This window comes from Echinops telfairi, unplaced genomic scaffold, assembly GCF_000313985.2.
Source record: "Echinops telfairi isolate 266 unplaced genomic scaffold, ASM31398v2 ScPeMD7_7420;HRSCAF=8458, whole genome shotgun sequence".
Taxonomy (NCBI): domain Eukaryota; kingdom Metazoa; phylum Chordata; class Mammalia; order Afrosoricida; family Tenrecidae; genus Echinops; species Echinops telfairi.
Genome location: NW_022111320.1, coordinates 43133292 through 43153611, shown reverse-complemented (window position 1 = coordinate 43153611; position 20320 = coordinate 43133292). Strand labels below are relative to the sequence as shown.

Sequence of the window (20320 nt, the reverse complement as noted above, 5' to 3'; positions counted from 1 at the left end):
AGCAATTGGAACATTGCTAGTGGGTAATAAAAAATGGTATAGCTACATTCAAAAGTGTCTCATAGCATTAGGAAGTTTATTATAAAGCTAAACAGACACCATATGACCCTGCAACTCCACCCCTACACAAGGAAAATGAAAACACAAATTCATATGTACACTTTCACATGAATGCTCTTAATTTTATTTGTAATAGCTCACAGCTGAAAAAAACCTGAATGTCCATCATTTCACATGGAAGTTATTAATGGATAAACAAAGAAATTCTAATCACAAGTAAAAGGAACTACTTAGCCATGGAACAACATGACTCTCAGAAATATTACACTGAATGAAAGGAAGCAGAACGCTCTACTCTGTTCATATGAAATTCTAAGATAAACACAATTCATTTAACTGGACAAGATCAATGGTGCTCCCTGTGGCTGCAGCACTGTAGTGCTCTGTATCTTGACCAGGGGGTGTGTTTAGAGAGCTGAAGGGATTCATTTTTAAAATCTCCACTTTAAAATAAGCATCTTATATATACCTTGAAAATGCTTATTTAAAAAAGAAAACAAAAATGCTGCTGTCCAGAATCCCCTCAAGACTAATTAAACTAGAAATTCCTGGATTGAACCCAGACATTGAATCTATTTAAAGAGGTCCCTGGGTGAGTACATGTGTAGACAAGAGTTGGGAATTATTAAGTCTAGTTTTAAAAGAATATTGGGGGTGGGCACAAACAAAAAGGAATTTTTTGTTAGTTAGAAAAAGAGGACATGAAGAATGATAGGTCAATTTTACTGTCTGCTTGAAGTTACCATAAATTTCCTGGTTTTCCATCATGAATTGTACTGTTTGCATAATTTTTGAAAGGTAAGTGTTATGTTTATCTTATTTCTTCCATCCTCTCAAATTTTGTTCACCCACTAATTTCTCCCAAGTCTCCATTGTATTATTCAAATAACCCATTTCCTGATACTCATTCACTTAAGGCTAATTAAACAAGTCCCATATGCAAGGAAGCGAAGAAGCAAGTAAGAACAAACCAACCTTCCTCCCTGGGCAATCAAAGACACACCTTAAACAAATGCACACACTTCTTTTTATAAGAAACTCCAAGCATGATAGTAGCACAAAGGTGATAGGAGTTAAAATGATGCTATTTTATTCTTGTGTTTCTGATAGTCTGGCATTTTCTGAAAAAGTTGAAATCCATTCACCAGCCATTCATTCCCAGTGTTTACTCACAAGAAGTGAAAACACGTGTAACACAATACAAAGACTTGTATGCAAATATTCATAGCCATCTTTATTTTCAACAATAAGTGTCATATTTATTTTCAATGGGCAAAAAATGGGAACCACTCAAACATCCATCAACTGGAGAAGATGGATGTAGTGAATTGTAGTGAATTCACTACAAATTGTAGTCAATCTATATTATACTATTCAGCAATAAAGAGGAACTGTTGATACATGCACGACGGATGACTCTCAAAATAATTATGCTGAAAGACATCAAACATAAGAATACATACCATATGAATCCATTTATATGAAATTCCTAAAAAGTGTAAGTTAATTTATAGTGACAAAAGATGCTTGGGGGTAGGTTAGAGAGTGAACTACAAAGAAGTGATGGAAATAGTTTCATGCTCTTAATTCGTAATTCCTGCTTTATTTCTATAGCTTCTAATACCCATTGCAATGGCTTCACAAAACTGTGATCACAAACAATATTCATGACTTTTAGTAAGGAAGTTGACAGGGTGTAATGTCATGAGAAATGCTCAGGATAGTTGTTTATCAGGACATGTTAAAGTTCTTTCAGGTCTGCTAATAAATAAATGTCCATGGGGGCACACCACTCTGCTGGAAGCCTCAACCTGAAGGCATTCAGCTCAAGCTCCAGGGGTCTTTAAAGCAGCTCCCCCAGTTAAGTGCCCAGAGGCACCTTGCTCTAGCCTGAGGGACTCCGCTCCACTTCCATGGGTCAACAAGCCCAACTTCCCAATTAGGTACCCAGAGGTGTTCCACTCCACAAGTCAGCCTCCTCCACAAAATCACGGTTTCACGTGCTCCATGAATTGGGAAGTCCACCACTCTATTCCATGCTCTGGCTCCTGGTTCTACTGTGGCTCCACTGATGTTACAGGCGTCTTCCTGATTCAGGAGGTTCACTTTGCAAGAATCACAGGTCTAGAGGATGTGCTCCACTCCAGGCTCTCTATGGTAATGAGATGCCTCCTCCTGATATTCAAAGGGATTATTTTATATGCAGCAGCGGCACTCCAGGGAATCCTGTCCACACTCACTCACAGGGGAATCCTATCAGTATCTTCCTCCGCCTTCTTACAAGACACGTGCAGGAAAAAGTAGTTTGGTAGAGCCAAATTAAATAACTCATTGTCCCTGCCGCTGTATCCAAGCCTCCATCCAAACTCACTGCCATCGAGTCAATTCCTACTGAGAGAGACCCTCTAGGGCAGGGTAGAACTGCCCTTTGGGATTCTGAGACTATAAATAGGCACAGTAGTAGTCAGTCTCATATGTTAAAGCCCATAAAACTGCCTATTTCCAATATGTGTATTTTGTTGACATAGATTATAGAACACTACAGTTATTAAAAGTAAAGAGGGAGGGGTAAATGATACCAAATTAGGTAAAAAATATGCTTTTATAGAATTCGTGGTCTCCAATTTGTATGTCTACGAGAAATTTTGTGAGTTTGTTCTAGGGAGAAGCTGGTATACAAGGGGGTACCCCCCCACAAAAAAAACAGATGTGATGTGAGGGCGATAGTGCATTTGGAGTTGTTCCACCAGGTCAGACTGTTAATCAAGCTTTCTATTTAGAGGTTCTGAAAAGATTGCATAATTGTGTGACAAAAAAGGCCTGATTGGTGGCAAATGGGGGACTGGTTTTTGCCACCACTACAATGCACCTGCTCACGCAGCCATCTCAGTCTCAGTGCACCAGTTTTGGGCAAAAAACAGCATGCCTCTCTTGCCCCATATACCTAACTCACCTGACCTTGCTCCATGCCACTTCTTTTTGTTTCCACGAATGCAGAGAAACATGAAAGGACGGGGTTTTGACGACATAGAAGATGTGAAGAACAAAACGAGGGAGATGCCGTCAGCCATCCAAACTGGTAAGTTTGAAAAATGTTCCCAAAATGGAATCGGAGACTTGACAAATGTACTAAGTGTAACAGAGAGTTCTTTGAAGGTGATAAGGGTGTTTTGTAAAAAGAATTTTAATAGTTTGGATTTTTTCCCTTGTTTTTTAGGAGGTAATCCCTTGTACTTCCCCTAGAATCTGGTAACTAACAGAAGCAGCCAATGGAGAGATGCAGAAGAGCCTGCTTGGATGGCAGGCAAATTAATGAAACATGGGGCAGAATCACAGCCATTTCCTGTTCTCAATGATGAAGTTTAAAATGATTAAGATTCTATATTCTATTCACTTAAAAAACCCTTTTTATTGTGATTTGGGTGAAAGTTTACAGAGCAAGCTGGCTTTCCATTCAGCAATTCATATGCATTTTGTTATGTGACAAATTACAATTCTCATGATGTAATAGCACCTACTCTTTCTTCTGTGTTGACCATTTCATCCTATTCCTTTCTGTCTTCCAGTTTTATGCCTGGGCAAATGCTGCTCTTTTGATCTCACATGATTGTATTCCCTAGTGTTACCATTCACTTTATAGGCCTATTGTTTGGTTTCAAGGTAAGGCACAGGGGTGAGTTCAGTTCTGGACTTGAAAGTACCTGAAAGTAGCATAGTCTCGGGTTCCATCAGATTCTATCAGTAAACCTGGTCTTTTTATTCCTCCTTCTTATGCAGGATTCTTGTTCATTTTCTCCCATTGTATCCAGAACATTCTATTGTGATCCCTTGCAGAGTGATCACCAGTGGTAGGTTGGGTATTATCTATCTAGTTCTGGTATCAGGGACTGGGGTTCATTGTTGGTCTTTTCGGCTAAAAGTTTGCTCGGGTCTTTGATTTTTTTCACTCTTCTCTGCCTAGAGTACCTAAATGGCTTTTCACAACCTTTTAAGGCTGTAGCCACTATTCACCAAAGTAGGTTGTAGAACACTGTCTGTGAACTATGTTATGCCAATTGACCTTGGGGTCACCTGAGACCATGGTCCCAGACCACCTATCCCTGGTAACCCTTCAAAGAATATTTCAATGTGCAAGTTTTTCTTGACTTTTTTTAGGGGTTTCATATAATATTTGCCCTTATTCATACAGTATTTTTGAGGTGTCCTTTGTTGTTGATATACTTAAATCTTCTATAAATTTGAGCGCTTTTTTGTCCAATACATTATTGCCCAAAGTCTCCCCCCACACCCCCACCCCCCGTTTGTGGACTCCCTGTTTATTTTTTTTGAAAAATACATGGAAGTCTGTGTGTCTAGTTTTTAGGAGGCCACAGTTATCTAGTTTGTCTTGTTTGATAGTTGTCATATATTAAACCCAAAACCAAACTCACTGCCATCAAGTCAATGCTGACTCACAGTGAACTCTTGTGGATCTCCAAGACTAACTGTTGATGGGAGTAGAACGTCCAGTCTTTCTTATGAGTTCCTGGTGATTTTGAACTACTAGACATGGGAATCATAGCTCAGTGTGTAACCACTCCACCAGGGCTTGCCATGTGTCATATATTGGGGCCCCTAATTTTTTCTTTTATGGTATTTATAGTTTTAGGTTTTACATTTAGGTCTTTAATCCAGCTTGAGTTTGATTTTTGTAGTGTGAATTGAGTCCTATTTCATTTTTCTGCAAATATTTTTTAGCTAGCAACATTTGTTAGGGACGCTTCTTCATTTAATGTGTTTCAGGCCTCTGTCACAAAGATCACTTGACCATAAATTGATTTACTTCTGGATTCTCAATTTCATGTACCAATGTCTATAACAACACCAGGCTGTTTTGACTCCCATGGCCATGTAACAGCTTTTGAGACACAGGGAATGTGAGGCCTCCTACTTTGTTCTTTATCTTTAGTACTACTTTGCTTATGAGTCTCTCTTTTCTGTATAAAGTTGATTCATTTTTCCATCTCTTTAAAGGATGATGATGGAATCTGGATCTGTATTGCATTATATCTATAGATCACTTTGTACTGACATTTTCACATTAAATCTACCTATGAGCTTGGTATATTTCTCAATGTATGGGGTGTTTTTTAGTAATGTTTCATAGTTTTCTTTTATAGATCTTTTGTGTCTTTGGTTAGATTTGTGAAGTACTTCATCTTTTGGGTGGCTTTTAAAAATGGTATTCTTTCTTGATTTCCTTTTCAGAATACTTTGCTACAGTATTGGTGCAAGAACTAGCTACCCCAAAACACAGCTGCACTGGAAAAGCAGCACACACTGTGTAGTCATGTGCACTCCTGAATGGAGAGGGTCAGGAACCAGTGCTACTCAGTGTGGACTTGGTAGGTGGCAAGACATTCATGCTACAGTGAAGAAACTGCAAAAAAAAAAAAGTAAAATGGAGGCAGCAAGAAAATAAAAGGTATGGAGAGGAAAACTTAAGAAGAAAAGAAAAAAGTGTGTGTGGGAGTTTACTGGGGTGCTAAGCAAAAAACACAGCTGCAGTTAAGCAGAGTATGTGCTGACCTTGAAATAAGTGAGGGGGAAGGGAGGCCAAGAACTTGTTCCATGGGATCTCCTAGCAAAATGGGGAGAAGAGGAAGGATGAAAGAAAAAAAGCTAAGATGATGGGGAAAAGAGGGGGGAGCAATACAATACTGGCAAAAGTACTGATGTGACACATAGCTGTAGGGGGGAGTCCACCCCTGACCCAGAAAGGGCACAGGGAGGTACTAGTGATTGTGGAGGTGGGACTTCTGCTCTGTAGGATCAGTGAGGAAAAGTGAAGCGTAAAGAGAGAATAAAAGCAGGTGGTGGGGAAGAGGAAAGAACCAAAATGACAAGAAAACAAACCCACTGCCATCAAGTTGATTCTGAACTCGTAACCCTAAGTAGGGTTCCCAAGGCTGTAAATCTTTCTCCCAGAGTGGCTTGCAGGTAATAAAGGGGGTAAAAGTGGCACTGCATTGGCCAATTGGTGAGGAAGTATTTCAACCAGCTTCCAGGATGAAGGGAACATGCCTCTGGTTAGTTGGATGGTGTGCAAAGGAGGAAGATCCCAGTTCTCTGATCATTGGTCATTGATGTGGCTGGTGGCAGTCCTCTAGAGTATTATCAGGCTCCTTTCATCAAGGTGTTGCTTGCAATAATTCAATTTTCCAGTTGGTAATTTATAGCTCTGTAAGCTTCCTTGATCTTTTTTAGTCTTTTCCTCTCATGTATTTTTTATCTAGGAGCCCTGGTGGTGTAGTGATTATGCATTGGGGTGCAATCTTCATGGACAACAGTTTGAAACCACTATCAGCTCTGAGGGGGAAAGACTGTGCTTTCTACTCCCGTATACAATTAGTGCCTCGGAAACCTAGGGTGGGGTGGGGGTGGGGGTGTCACTGAGTTAACATTGACTACATGGCTACAAGTTTGGTTTTTTGATATTTGACCTATTTCTTTCCTTTCAAGCTCTGGATCCAGAATTGTCATCCTTATCCATTTCACTGGGTTTCTTGAGTCTTCGTTGTAGGTCTAGATAGCTTATCTAAGTGACCTTGGATCATTCAATTGGATTGTTTTTTGATACACATTGTCTATATATATAAGGATTCTGTTTAGGACATTATTTGCCAGGAGCGGGGTGAGGTATTTTTGACACGTGACAGTCACAGTGTAGAGTGGTGGTTGAACTTGAGGGCTCCTGACTTTGCAGCAAACTAGCTGTGACTTAGGTATGTTCAGGCTCTAAGCATCTCTGTGCTTATCTACACAAAGGGACGGCATCTCACCTCATTAGGATGCTGTGAGGACTAAATGAGATGAGCTTTCTAATACCACAGAGCCTGACACAGTAAATTTTATCAGAATCTAGCTTGTGATCTTTTTTTTCCTTCAAATACTAAATTGTCCATTTTGCATTGTGGACAGTAAGACCCAAGTTGAGTCCTCATCATTTTAGACTTAGATACAAGAATATCTTGGGGCATATTAAGATCAATGATTTTGAAACCTGTTATTTCTGCAATTCATCTGTTATTCTTACTGTAGATATCAGCAATATTTGTTCATTCCAATAGGGTAAAAGGAACCAGTCATGGTTTTCAAAAAAGGATTGGTTATATCTATTTTTAAAATTTGCCAAGTAAGCCCAAAGCATGGTTGCCCTTGCCTCCAGGAAGCAAACATAGCATCTTTGCCTCTCTCTTGCCCACTTTACTCCCTTCTCAGCCATGTTTTGCTCCTTTCTTGTTTTACATGCAACTGACCTTAAAAGTCCTTTTTGTCTTTGCAGTCACTCCTTCTTAACACTTGTTTCTAGCCACAACTCCGTTTTCAAATTTAGTTGGGGGCAATCCCATTCACTTTTCACTCTTACCTGTGGAAAAGTGGCTCTCCTGGGCACAGACTTGGCAAGGAAAGAGGAATTAAGTCAACAAAATCTCTTATGCAAAAATCAAGATGAACTTGACAGTTCTCCAAAGCTGCTATCCCCAAACTAAGGATTCTTGACATTTGAGAGGTCTCTGGATAATTCGTTTAAAACATTTTTCTAAGTGTGTGCTGAAATTAGAATCACCCAAGGACCTTCTTAAAAATTCAGATTATGAGGCCCACCTCAGACCTAGAGTAAGAACATCTGAGAATGAGGATCAGAAACCTGCCTTTCTGAAAGCAAACCAGAAATTCTGCCTTTCCTGTGAAATTATCCTTAAAAAAAAAAAACAAAACTCATCCAGTGAAATAATGGGCTTATCTAATCATGAATGTAAGCTTGAAGGGTACAATATACATGTTATTTTGTAAAAGAGGGACATGCTGCCAATCAGACTGACTAAGTTGTGTTCAGAATTTAAAGAACAAAAGTAGTCTTTCACATAGAGCTGGCGCACTGCTCAAATACTAGTTGGGGTGAAGCTCAAATAAAAAGACAAGATGCCCTCCATATTTTAAATGATCCCTCGTCTCACTGATCCAGCTACATTTATTCGAGAGGGTTGAGACAGGTAATGCATATTCTTAACAAGTATACAAAAGCAGAGGGGCAGAACCACTATAAACAGCTGGTCTGGCTGTATCTGTGGAAATTGGTGGTGTGTCAGCTTTGCCTTTCTTCTACAGTAAGTCATTTCACCAAGATTGAGAAAAAAATAGTCTGCAACTATCCATTTTATTTTGGAGGAAAACAATAGAGGTGATTAGAGCCTGAATATACTTTCGTTAGATTTGTTATCTTTTGTAAAAAGGGGCTGATTAAGGATTATAAAATCTCCAACTTTTTGAACTGCTTGAAATATTCCTACTGCTTCAAATTTAGAAAGAGCTTTCATGACCTGAGCCATCCCAGAAATGCAAGCATTTGTTCTATTGTTAAAGACCTAGTGAACTAGAATCTGGGAGTTTTATATGTGGGAAAAGGCATATTCCTGGCAAGCTGCCTTAATGGAGGTGCACATAAGATATAAAGCCTCTGTGTGCTTGGAGAAAATGAACTAGAGATTCCACTAGAAAACTTTTAGACCAGTTAAAAATGTAAAATATAGCTACTATAGAGTTTAATTGTACAGTCGTACTTTCAACTTCTGTACTAGGAGACAATTTTTGCATTTTCTTGGGATGCGCCCACAGCTACAGCCATATTGGACAGATGTTTTTAAACTCTAAATGTGATACAGAATTACCTATCATTTCTTTGCTATGCAGATTGAATATTTTGCATGCACATTCAAAAAACTCATGTTTATAGTTTAAACTTCTGATGTTTATTGTTTTTTACCACCAAATGTACTGTCTACAGATGGAAAATTCAGAATCTATGATGGGTGGTGAGGTACTGCTCAGAAATACCAGTTACACACAGAGACATATTACACATAATGTTGAGAAAGGCTAGATTACAAAGTTATCAAAATATGTACAGGAGCAATCCTCATCTCCAAGAAGTGTTTCAGGGATTCCAAATGAACATACCCAACAGCTGGTCCTATTAGCAAGATTTGGTCAATGAGAAACACTGCCACTTTTCTACTCGATGGTTCCCCACCTACTCTATTGCCATGTCTGTGAAGGCAGTGGCACGCTGCCTCATTACTGTGCCGAGTGCTGCTCCACATTACCCTCAAATGATAATGCAAGCAGGCAAGATGATCAAATAATACAGCAGCCAATTTTAATGTATTTACCTTTAAAAACAGCCCAGAGAATTTTGAGGTGGGAGTAGTAAAGAGGCTTTACAACTACAGGGAACTACTATGCAGTTCTTATATCCAACATATCTTGAACCACTTTATTTTGTTATACTTCAGTATTTTTACAAATATTTAAACTTGTTTATGAGATTTTTAAATGCAATATTCAGCTGAAAATATGCTAAGATATCATCAAAGCATGTTTACAGACGCTGGGGGCTTCAAAAATAGTTCATGGAAAACTGGAACTAAAAGGTAATGGAATTTTTCCATAAGCATTTTAGAGCCCCCTTCTATAAGCAGTTTCAGGGTCTCAAAATTTAGTGTCTGGCTTGGACAGGGCTACCCAAAGATTCTAGATAATGGCTGCTATAATATAAACACACACATTACCAAATTTCAACAAATTATTATACATTAGAAATACAATTTTAACTTTGCTGACAAGAAGACACTGTAGAATTCATAATCAATTTTCTGGTAATGAGTCAGTAGGACAGTCTTCTACAGGGAACTATAACATAAGAATGCCCAGAAGGCAAAGTTCCTTTCCTTTGATCTCAGTTTATAGGACTGGAAATACTGGAGCTAAAACTAGAAGCAGCAGTCATCCTCATATGTAGAAAGGGCATTGTGAAAAGACCTAAACTCTATTAAACAATTGCAATACCTCAAAACTAAAGGGTCAGTGAAATTAAGCCCAATGTGTAAGCAGACAAAAGATTTTCATAGACTCTAAAATGAAACAGATTTTGGCCATGAGAAATACAAAGTGAGGATGTGTTCTCCAGCATTCCTACCAGGCACTACTATGGATGCACTGCAGTGGAACTCAGGTTAACCATTTCCATCCTAGCATAAGAGGGAATGTTTTCTCATGAGGGCACATCTCTTAATTTCACAAGGCAACAAGATTTCAATGTACCCAAAACTGCTTTCATAAGCTAACTTTGTCAGACTAGTAAGTTGAACAGAACTTGCTTTTAGTATCAAAGAGCAAAGCTTCAGCCACCAACCAAGACCTACTTCAAGCCATTTCTTTAGATATGACATTAATAAGTCGATCAGAAATATTTTTGGGGAAAAAGTTTCTTTATTTCTATTTATTCATTAATGCAAAGATAGTATTAGTAATAGGTAATAAGAACATGTTTTAAGTTTTAATTAATTATCCATTTTGAAATGCTCAGGAATTTGTCTCTTTCTTACTATTTTAAATATTTCACACTCCAACAGTATAGCAGATAAGCAAAAAGCATATCCCCTTACTTTTCCCTATGGTCATATTGTAAGAATTAGAATGGAATTTAGAACCATTTATAATAAGCTGTATATTTAAATCACAAAATAATATATGGAGGAATATTATACCACCAAAAAGAAGAGGAAGAAGAAAGCAAGAGAGAATTTTAAAGGGGTTATTGCAGATAAATTTCTAATTCAAAAGCCTAAGTCCTCTTCGGTATCCTTCAAAGTTTAAGGACTCTTTCCTGCAGATTTAGAAATTACAGACTATAATGGGCACTGGTGATAAAGCTGCATTTTACTGAGATAAATGGTGTCTCTAGCATTTTAGGTTAGAATCTGATGGGAAAAACACCATGAAACCACTGTAAACTCATGTCTAAAGAAGGTCGAATGCTGATACAAATATTTCCTTTAGAATGGTACTACGACATTGCTCTCTTTTGGAAGATTATTCCTTGAATTTCTCATACTACTACTTGCTACTTGACATTACCAGTTCTAGGAGCAAACCTTTCACAAGAAGAGCAGTACAGGCAGGAAAAGCAAAACTGTAGGTACAACAAAAGGACTCTACTGCTCTAGTTGTTCATCACAAGATCCAGTGAGAAGAGCTAATCCAGGGAATAGATTTTTTAACTCTGACTCTAGAACTTTATTGGTATACTAAACAAACTTTTGTGGTTAAGAAATGTTAATACCACCTACTATATTTGGATTTTCCTCTATGTATTTTACTTTAAAAAAGAAAATAGAACAGGCTAAAAAACAAAAAAAACTTAAATTGTTTATAACAACTAAGTTTTAATTTTTTATAAAAAGAATTCCTTTCAGATACTCTGATTTACTTTTAAATAACATAAAAAGTCTCAGCATTCTTTAATACCAATATTTTGCACAATTTAAGATACTTCCATTGCGTTTAGCCTTTTAAGAAAAAAAACAAAAGAATTTAGAATAAAAGAATGGTAACTCACTGAGAAGCTTATCTAAGTTTAGTTTGTTTAGATAAAAAAAAATAGGGCCAGAATTTTAGTTATCCTAATTACCATTCTAATGAAATAGAATATCTATGCATGGATTCTAGGTAACAGAATAAGTATTTTGAACTAACAAACTTAAAATCCACTGATTGGACAGTTTGTTTAGAATCTGTTTTACTGGGTTCAGATAAGGAAGACTTCAATAAAGCTAATTATATATTGTGTTCCACTGATTAAAACTAGTTTTAAAAACTCTGCTTTTGTGGCAAATTTCTAGACAAAGTATAAATCCAAAACACAATAGTGTAAATTTTGTATTGTTTTCAGGTACTTGTTGGAGAAATGGAATACTTGCATTCAAACTATCAAATTCTGACCTTACAAAATAACAGATTTTTAAAACAGTTTTTTAAAATCAGAGCTTACTTTTAAACATAAAATATCAATTTAAAAAATTCCTTACACCTAAGTCTTACAAGCTATTCCTCTCATTCTCGATTATTTTTTACTTTCAACTATATATTCTACACAGAACAAGTATTTATGATAATACCTAATGAAGAACGTTTCAATGCAAAATAAAACTAAGTACTCTAACTTCTATATAAAGTATAAGTGATTTATCAAAAGTCAGAATTAAATTTCTATTATAGTGAAGAACTTTCCGTCTCTTCTTCAAAACCATCAACTGCTCACGAGACCAGAAAGTTAGCAAAAGGGATCAAACAGATTTAAGCATTGCCCGACTTCTTCTAAAGTGATGCACTCTTTTATCCTAAAAAAAGACAAATATAATCCTTTTTAGTTCCTTGACATTATCACGATGAGCTAAGAAAGATGCAACATACTTTTAAGCATTTATGTGGGGTTTACAAACAGTATAAACAAGAGAATAAGGTGACTCCTTGAGGAAGCATTATTGAACTTTCGGGTTAACAAATGTACCAGAGACTAGTTTCATCCAATGATTTATAAAGAAATCCCACTAAATTCAGGATATTTAATATCATTTTATGTACATTATTAATGCTTTAGCAATTGTGTTCCAAAGATAATCGATGAGACATGTATGCAAATTTTAAAACTATCATTTTTACAACTGAAGTGTATCTGATAGAAAAAAGAGTTTGAGAACTGCACTCCACTTCAGTCTAAAATACCATGCTTTTAGGTTAAAAGATGTTTATACTTGGTCTATTTTAAAGGAACTAGTGCCGTAACTTGTGATGGAAACATGAAAGGGCTTCAAAACAGTCAATGGAAAATTCCATTACCTTTCCTATGAAAATTTTGAAACTCCCTCATATATCACTGCAAAGAAGAATCTAAAATTTGCTGTCAGAGTCCAATTCAACTCCTAGGGACCCTATACAAGACAGAGGGAGAACTGCTCCTTATGATTTCTGAGACTATAAATCTTTATGGGAACAGACAGCCTTATCTTTCTCCTGTGGAGCGCTGGTGGGTCTGAATCACTGACCTTGTGGTTAGCAGCTCAATGTTTAATTCTACTATATACCACCATAGCTTCTTATAAAGAGAAGTAGCATTGTATAATCTAGTAACTGGTTTGTCATTCTGTAATAAGGTTTTACATTCAGCTTTCATATGAAGAAAGGAGCCCCGGTAGCATAGTGGGAAGCTAGCTGCAAGATCAGCTGTTCAAACCCCCCAATTGCTCTGTGGGAGAAAGATTAATCATTTTACTCCCATAAAGGTTTACAGCCTTAGAAACCCCCAAAGGCAAAAATCTATTCTGACCTAAAGATTGTTATGAGTCTGAATCAACTCAATGGCAGTGGGGTTTTATGTGGTCATATACAGAAGGTTTACTTCTGGGAGAGTAATTGATTTAGGATAGAGCCTAGAAAAGTGGAAACAAAGTGAAATATCTTCAGGGAAAACCTAACAGTATAAATAAGCTGGACAACAGAGTATATACAGACTTTCCCGCGGAAAGAGCATAAACTAAACCTTAGTGATTTCACATTCAATCAAAATGGTGACCCATTTAGCTAATGGGTCTGAACACCAGAAAGCTACAGGCTGACAATTCCTAAAGCTTGACTCAGAGGGAGCAGAAAACTCTGGGAAGTCAGAAGGAAGGCTCTTGTCCAATGCCAGGAGAAAACTCAAGTTTAAAGACTTTATGCTTTCTAGGCAAACTTTAAGTGCTAACTATTCACACTTTGAGCATGGTAAGCTAACAAACAAACCCATTTCTTTCCTTTCTAAACCGTACTATCCATGTAGACTGAGACAGTAACAGAGTAAACAGAGTAACATCAGTTTTAAATGAACATTTAAACAGTGAGAACTCAATTGTGCTACAGCTGCCTCTACTCTTCTACATTATAGCTAAGGATGGTCCTTAATATACCGTTCACAAAGACTTTCTATGTTTCATAATATGTCCATTCATATACAGAAAAGTTATTTTCCTTCCCGTTTTAAGACATAAAACATGGGTACAAAAGTATCTGAATGAAAAATGATGCAGCTGCTTTGCACAAGTCTGGCAGTTCCCCAAAGATAAAGCATAGAGTTTCCATATAACTCACCAATTCTATTCCTAGGTATACCTCTATGTGGAGGTAAATTTGTACATGAATGGTCACAGCAGTGCTGTTATTATAAAAGTGGAAACAACTCGAATGTCTATCAACTGATAAATAGATAAACAAAATGTAGTATATACATTTAAAACAAAAGAAATAAAGTATTGACACATGCTACCACATGGACAAATCTTGAAAATATTGTGCTAAGTGAAAGGATACTCAAACCAAAAAAAACCAAACTCACTGCCATCGAGTCATTGCTGACTCATACTGACACCCTGTGGGTTTCTGAGGCTGTAACTGCCAACGGGAGTAGAAAGCCCAGCCTTTCTCCAGAGGAACTGCTGGTGGTTTTGAACTGCCGACCATGCAGATCACAGACCTATGAATAACCACTACACCACCACAGCTCCAAGTGAAAGGATATAGTCACTAAAAATCACTTATTGTATGATTCTGTTCATATGAAATGTCTAGAATAGGCAAAAAGACAAAAAACAGACAAAAAGTGCTTCAGTAGCTGCCTAGGGCTAGAGGGTTTTGAGAGAAATGGAAGTGTCTCCTAGGGAAGTGACAGTCAATGGACAGAAGATTTCTTTTTTGAGTGACAAAAATACAAATCTCTGGGAATATACTACAAACCACTGAATTGTACAATTTAAGGGTGAATTGTGTGGTATGTGATTATTTCAATCAAGCTATTAAAATTTTTCCCTTTACTAAAATAAGCACCTCATCAGAGTGATCAGTTAGTTCTTTATCATATTGTAAACTTTATTGTCTTGGCCTTCTAGTTTTAGACTTATAAAAACTGGAACCTATGAAGGTTTAAGTGATTTGTCCAAGGTGGTAGAATCAGTAGAAACCAGCACTTTTAAGTTAAAATGCCTACATTCTTTTCCAACTTCATCAATACTCAATCAACTTCCACTTCCAACTTCCACTTCTTTCCAGTTTCTGCTTCTCTTTATACTTCCACCCTTCCACCCCACCCCCACGCCCCCTGCAAACAGTTTAACTGCATGTTATCTGATCAATTCACTCTTTGCTGCTCTTTCTCTTCTATGGTTTGGTTAAGCCAACATTCTTTCACAAATCCTTTCAATTCTAAGTTTCTGTTAAATATTTCTTCACTAAGTACAAATTTTCCTGTATCAAAGGTTGAACAGCATGTAAGATACATGGTTAAGTACAATCCACTCACAATGCTTTACAAGAGGTTAGTCAAGTACCAACTGTTGAATTAATGCTTTAAGTAACCTCAAAATATGTATACATAGGGGGAAAAATGTTTCAAATCGAGCAAATACATATTTTTAAGCATAATATGTTTTCCTACCTTAAAATAATCATCTTGGGTAACAAGAGAGTTTCTCAGTCGGCTCTCTGGATTAAACAGGCAAGATACCACTGTCTGTATGCTTCGATCCACTGATTTCTGAAACAGAAAAGTTTCCAGCTCTCTAATGTCTATTCTTCCTTTTGCTCAGTTAAGGGTTTCTTTTTTTGCGGGGGAAGGTGGCTCGCATGAACACATATACTTATTTTTTTTAATTCCTATGTAATTTCCATGTATACACACATTTATACATGCATACATTTTTTACTATATGTTTTCTGTTAAATTTTTTAGAACATTAGTGATAGAATGCTGATTAAATTAAATTTTAACAGAGCCCTAAGGTATTTTTCTTAAGGAGCTTTCTTTCCTTTATTCATGTTAAATAAGAAACAGTCATTTTCAATACTTCAATAATACTAGAACAAAAAATGGTAATTAACTGTAAGCTATGTTACTTTTTGTTGATTTTTTTCCTTCAAAATATTAATCACGCATCAAATCTGGAAAATTTTTTCATCCATAATCGAGTAATTCTTAACATTTTTTCCCACTAGGAAACACATGGATGAAATTCACAAATTCAATGGGAGTCAGTCAGTGTTATGCATATTTCTCAGCACATCAGTTATATCCACATTCCCACCTATTCAAGAAAACAAGAAAATAGAAGAATGAAAGTATTATTATAAGAACATGTTCTAAATGATAAAGCTCTAAATGACAAAAAGAAACTCTACGTTAGTATCTCAGATATTATTAGTGACTCCACCACTCTCAAAAATGGCTGTTACGGAAAGCACACCATAAAAAATTGTATATTCCTATTTGGCTAAGTAAATATTTAAATTGGCAAAAGATTAGACACATAGAATTCATCCTAGTTTTGCTTTTAAACAGAATTCCTGAGGAAATCTGCCCATATTATGCTGCCCCATAGTACTATCTAATATTTATTATTAGAGTACAGTAAAAGCAACCAATGAAATGACTTCAAAGTTTTATGTCCACATTAAAAGTTTGGGTTTTGAGGGTGTCCTAAATTTATCAGTAGCTCCTTAATGTTTATGGTTCTATATAAGAAGTTGGGTGAGAGATAATTACTTTTCAGAAAGCCACTAATAAATCTTCAAAAAAAGATAAAGAAAATATAAGTATTAATAAATAAACATAGACATTTGCCTTTTGCGGGCCATTGCCAGAGGATGGAGTAGCTTCATGAACTGAGCATTCACTCTGCAAAACTTCAGCTCCTGGGTCAACTTCATTACAGTAGTAGTTAACCGTTGTATAAGCCTATATTTTAAATGATAAATGAATAATTAAAGAGCTTTACAAATACATTTCTAAGCAACTTTTAAAAAAAATGGTGAGCTGACATTGAAAGTTTAACTATAATTTGTGTTTAAATCCAATTACATTGTTTCAGAAGCTATTTTAAACAGTAGTTAAAATGCAACAAGGCAGCCTTTTATCTTGAAATTATATTCTATGCTTCAACATAATCAAAATTAAGAGGGTTCTAAGAAAAATAAATTTCAATATATATAGCACAAGTGTGCTTGGGAGTTGTCATGCTTTCTGCATCCTTCAAACACCTGATCCTAACCATGAACAGAAGCAGTGTCATGAGTTCCAGAGGGCAACACCATCCTTTGTTTTATTCCTTTCCTTACTTAATTGGTGTTAACAGCAAGAATAGTTCTCAATTTCACTTTAACAGATTTTTATAGGTAGTAAAACCAGAGGCACCTTCAATATTAATGCTAATTTCTTAAGAGTTGGATTGTATATTGTATCAAGTATCTGAGCACCTGTTGTGTGTATAGCAGCCATTACTTAGGCACACAGAAATAAGCTGAGAACAAAAAGCAGAGTTTCTTATGAGATCATATAAGGTTAGCAAAAATTACTAAAACAATATATAATGTGAAAGTGTACTTAAAATGCATTTCTGGGCATAGATAACATTGTAAAGGTCAAGAGATATATAATAATTAAGCTAGGAAATATTTCTTAATAAAGAATATGAGATACATGTTGACTAATTCCATTTACCGGAGGAATAACATAGCTCCTTTGTTCCCCTGCAGGCCACTGAGGTGGCATCTTAAAAACAAACAAACAAACAAACAAACAAAAAACAACATTTAAAGGTTTCAATACATTTCATCAGATGAGATAATGGGCAGTTATTTGTGATTAGCTTTTTAATTTTACCATAATAAAAGAAATAACTCTAGGACACAGAAGTAGTACATTATTATTTTTAATATCTTAGGTTCTTAAGGTTATTCTCATCTATATGCCATATATTTTTCTGAATTCTCTGAAAATGACTTTCAGGAAAACAAAGGATAATAGTTTTCTGACTATTTTTATAATATGGTCATAGGTCATAGATACAGTAACAAGTACAGAAAAAGATCCAGAGAACTATCTTGGAGTAGCTATCAAAATTAATACTATTGAATATAACTAGAATCCAGCGCTCTATGAATTTAATAACCATTTTATTTCAATCTATCCTCCTAGAAAATTTGTAACTATCAGCCTGGATATCCTATTACCGTTTTCCCGAAAGTAAGACACCCCCCGAAAATAAGACCTACTTACAGTTTTGCCTCTTGCTGAAACATAAGGCATCCCCCCCAAAATAAGGGTTTGCATTGTTATGTTCCAGAAGATGACACAACTGTCATTGAATAAATGAGTAAATGTACCATAGATTGTTGTATGTAGAAATAAGGGAAGTAACAAGAAATTCTTGATACTGTAGGATTCAGTTTGTCTGGGTATGATGGTTTGTGATGACAATTACTACCATACTGTATACAGGTAATAAATTTCCTTTTTTTGTTGTTCAACAATAAATGTATACCGTATTCTTCTTCATGGAAAAATAAGATATCCCCTGAAAATAAGACCTAGCGCATCTTTGGGAGCAAAAATTAATAAAAGATACTGTCTTATTTTGGGGGAAACAGGGTAGACAGCAAAAAGGGAAAGATACAAGTTGACATCAGATCCCACTGTCACAGAGTTGATTCAGACTCAGAGACCCTACTGAAATATACTACATCAAACCAAATCAGATCTTAGAAAATAGTTTTGGAGAAAAAAATTCCTACTAATAATAGTAAGTGCATATCTGTTAAAATACCATTCTTTTATTTCTAATTGATAAAAAGGGTCCTAATGGACCAGTGCTGAGAGTGGCGATACCGGGAAGGTGGAGGGAGGGTGGGGTGGAAAGGGGGAACCGATGACAAGGATCTACATATAACCTCCTCCCTGGGGAACGGACAACAGAAAAGTGGGTGAAGGGAGACGTCGGACAGGGTAAGATATGACAAAATAATAATTTATAAATTATCAAGGGTTCATGAGGGAGGGGCAGAAGGAAGGGAAGGGGAAAAATGAGGAGCTGATACCAAGGGCCCAAGCAGAAAGCAAATGTTTATAGAATGATGGCAACAAATGTACAAATGTGCTTGGACACAATGGATTATGCATGAATTGTGATAAGAATTGTACGAGCTTCCAATAAAATGGTTTAAATAAACAAATAAATAAATGGGGAAAAGTCAATTCTAAACTAATTCTCTTTTATTACTTAAATTTTAGGTATAATTCATTAGTATATCCCACCATAAATCATTTTGTTTTCTGCTAATTTACCTGATAATTATATACCGGCAGTTGATATCCAGTGATGACTTGAACTGGTGAACTTGGATAAGGAGGATAAGCCTGAAATAAAATTACGGAAAGAAAATACTAACAAGGTAAATTAAAATATATATTATTCCTAATATAGCAACAGATGACAAAGTGAAATAAAATCATTTCTCCACATGCAATAAAGCAGAATTCTAATTGAGCAAATCTGACTTCATGAAGAAAAAGGTAGGCTTTTTAAGTAGGGAAAAGTAAAGAATAACTGATGAGGAAAGTGACTGATTTTTGCCAGGCTAACTTTAACTTATTTATTTATCTCCAAATATGAGAACTTCCTTCTCATATTTGTTACAGACGTTATTAGGTGAGATTTCCATGTTAATATTATATCTGCTGTTTCTTTGTAAAAACATCTTCAGCAGATTTGCATTTTACTAATAATATTATAGCAAAGTGTGTAGTCCTCCCACAGATTTTTGCCTCTCTGTACTTAATGTTTAAAAATCAATATATATGCTCCAAAATGAGAAAAGACAATTTTACAAGTCTGAATATTTACTGATACATACTGATACAGGCAGCACCTTGTATTAATACACCCAGAATAGGTAATGGCTTCCAGTAAATGTTAAAAACAAGTAGGACTTTTCTTCTAGCCATGTTAAAAGGAAGTAAGAAAAACTTTCTTACATGACAGGTAGATCAGAAACGTAAACTCAAACAGAAGACATTACTAAACTATTGTCTTTTAAGTTATGGAATATAAAGTTAGCTAATATAAAGATGGAAATAAAGATTTATTTCTTATCAATTGGGAATATGTCAAATTCCACTTCATTAAGATAATGAGAAACAAACTATATGCCAGGAAAAGTTTAAAAATATAGTCAAGTCCATTTATCCATTCTAGAACTAAAATATACCCAGAAGTCAGCTATGTGTATGAAGCATCATCTGAAAATCACTGCAAACAAAAATAGCTGAGAGAAATGCTACGTTGATAGAAGACATGCAGACACATAAAGTTGCCTTCAAATATTTTAGGCAGATGGAGAAAAGAAGGGGAAGGTATTTGTTCAAGCTGACTAGAGATAAATGTTTAAAGCAAGCTATATAGAAATACATTTTAACCTAGTCTAAGGAAGAACCTTCTTAAAATTTCTAACAGTATGAATATGTTAAGTATCAAGGTAGCAAACTGATATTGGGCCTCTACTTAAGTACTCCCTCAAC

General features: G+C 36.0%; 1 protein-coding gene across 1 annotated transcript in view; it reads right to left on the bottom strand.

Annotated features, from left to right (window-relative positions):
* Positions 1 to 10407: 10407 nt before the first annotated feature.
* The window catches only part of DAZL (deleted in azoospermia like), a 19961-nt gene continuing 10048 nt past the window's right edge, over positions 10408 to 20320 (bottom strand). Inside the window, exons 7-11 of the mRNA XM_004704190.2 lie at positions 19088 to 19159; positions 17465 to 17515; positions 16589 to 16702; positions 15407 to 15505; positions 10408 to 12281 (exon numbers count right to left, since the gene is read on the bottom strand). Of these exons, the coding sequence (XP_004704247.2) occupies positions 12228 to 12281; positions 15407 to 15505; positions 16589 to 16702; positions 17465 to 17515; positions 19088 to 19159 (390 nt within the window). The 3' untranslated portion in view covers positions 10408 to 12227. The remainder of the gene's footprint in view (positions 12282 to 15406; positions 15506 to 16588; positions 16703 to 17464; positions 17516 to 19087; positions 19160 to 20320) is intronic.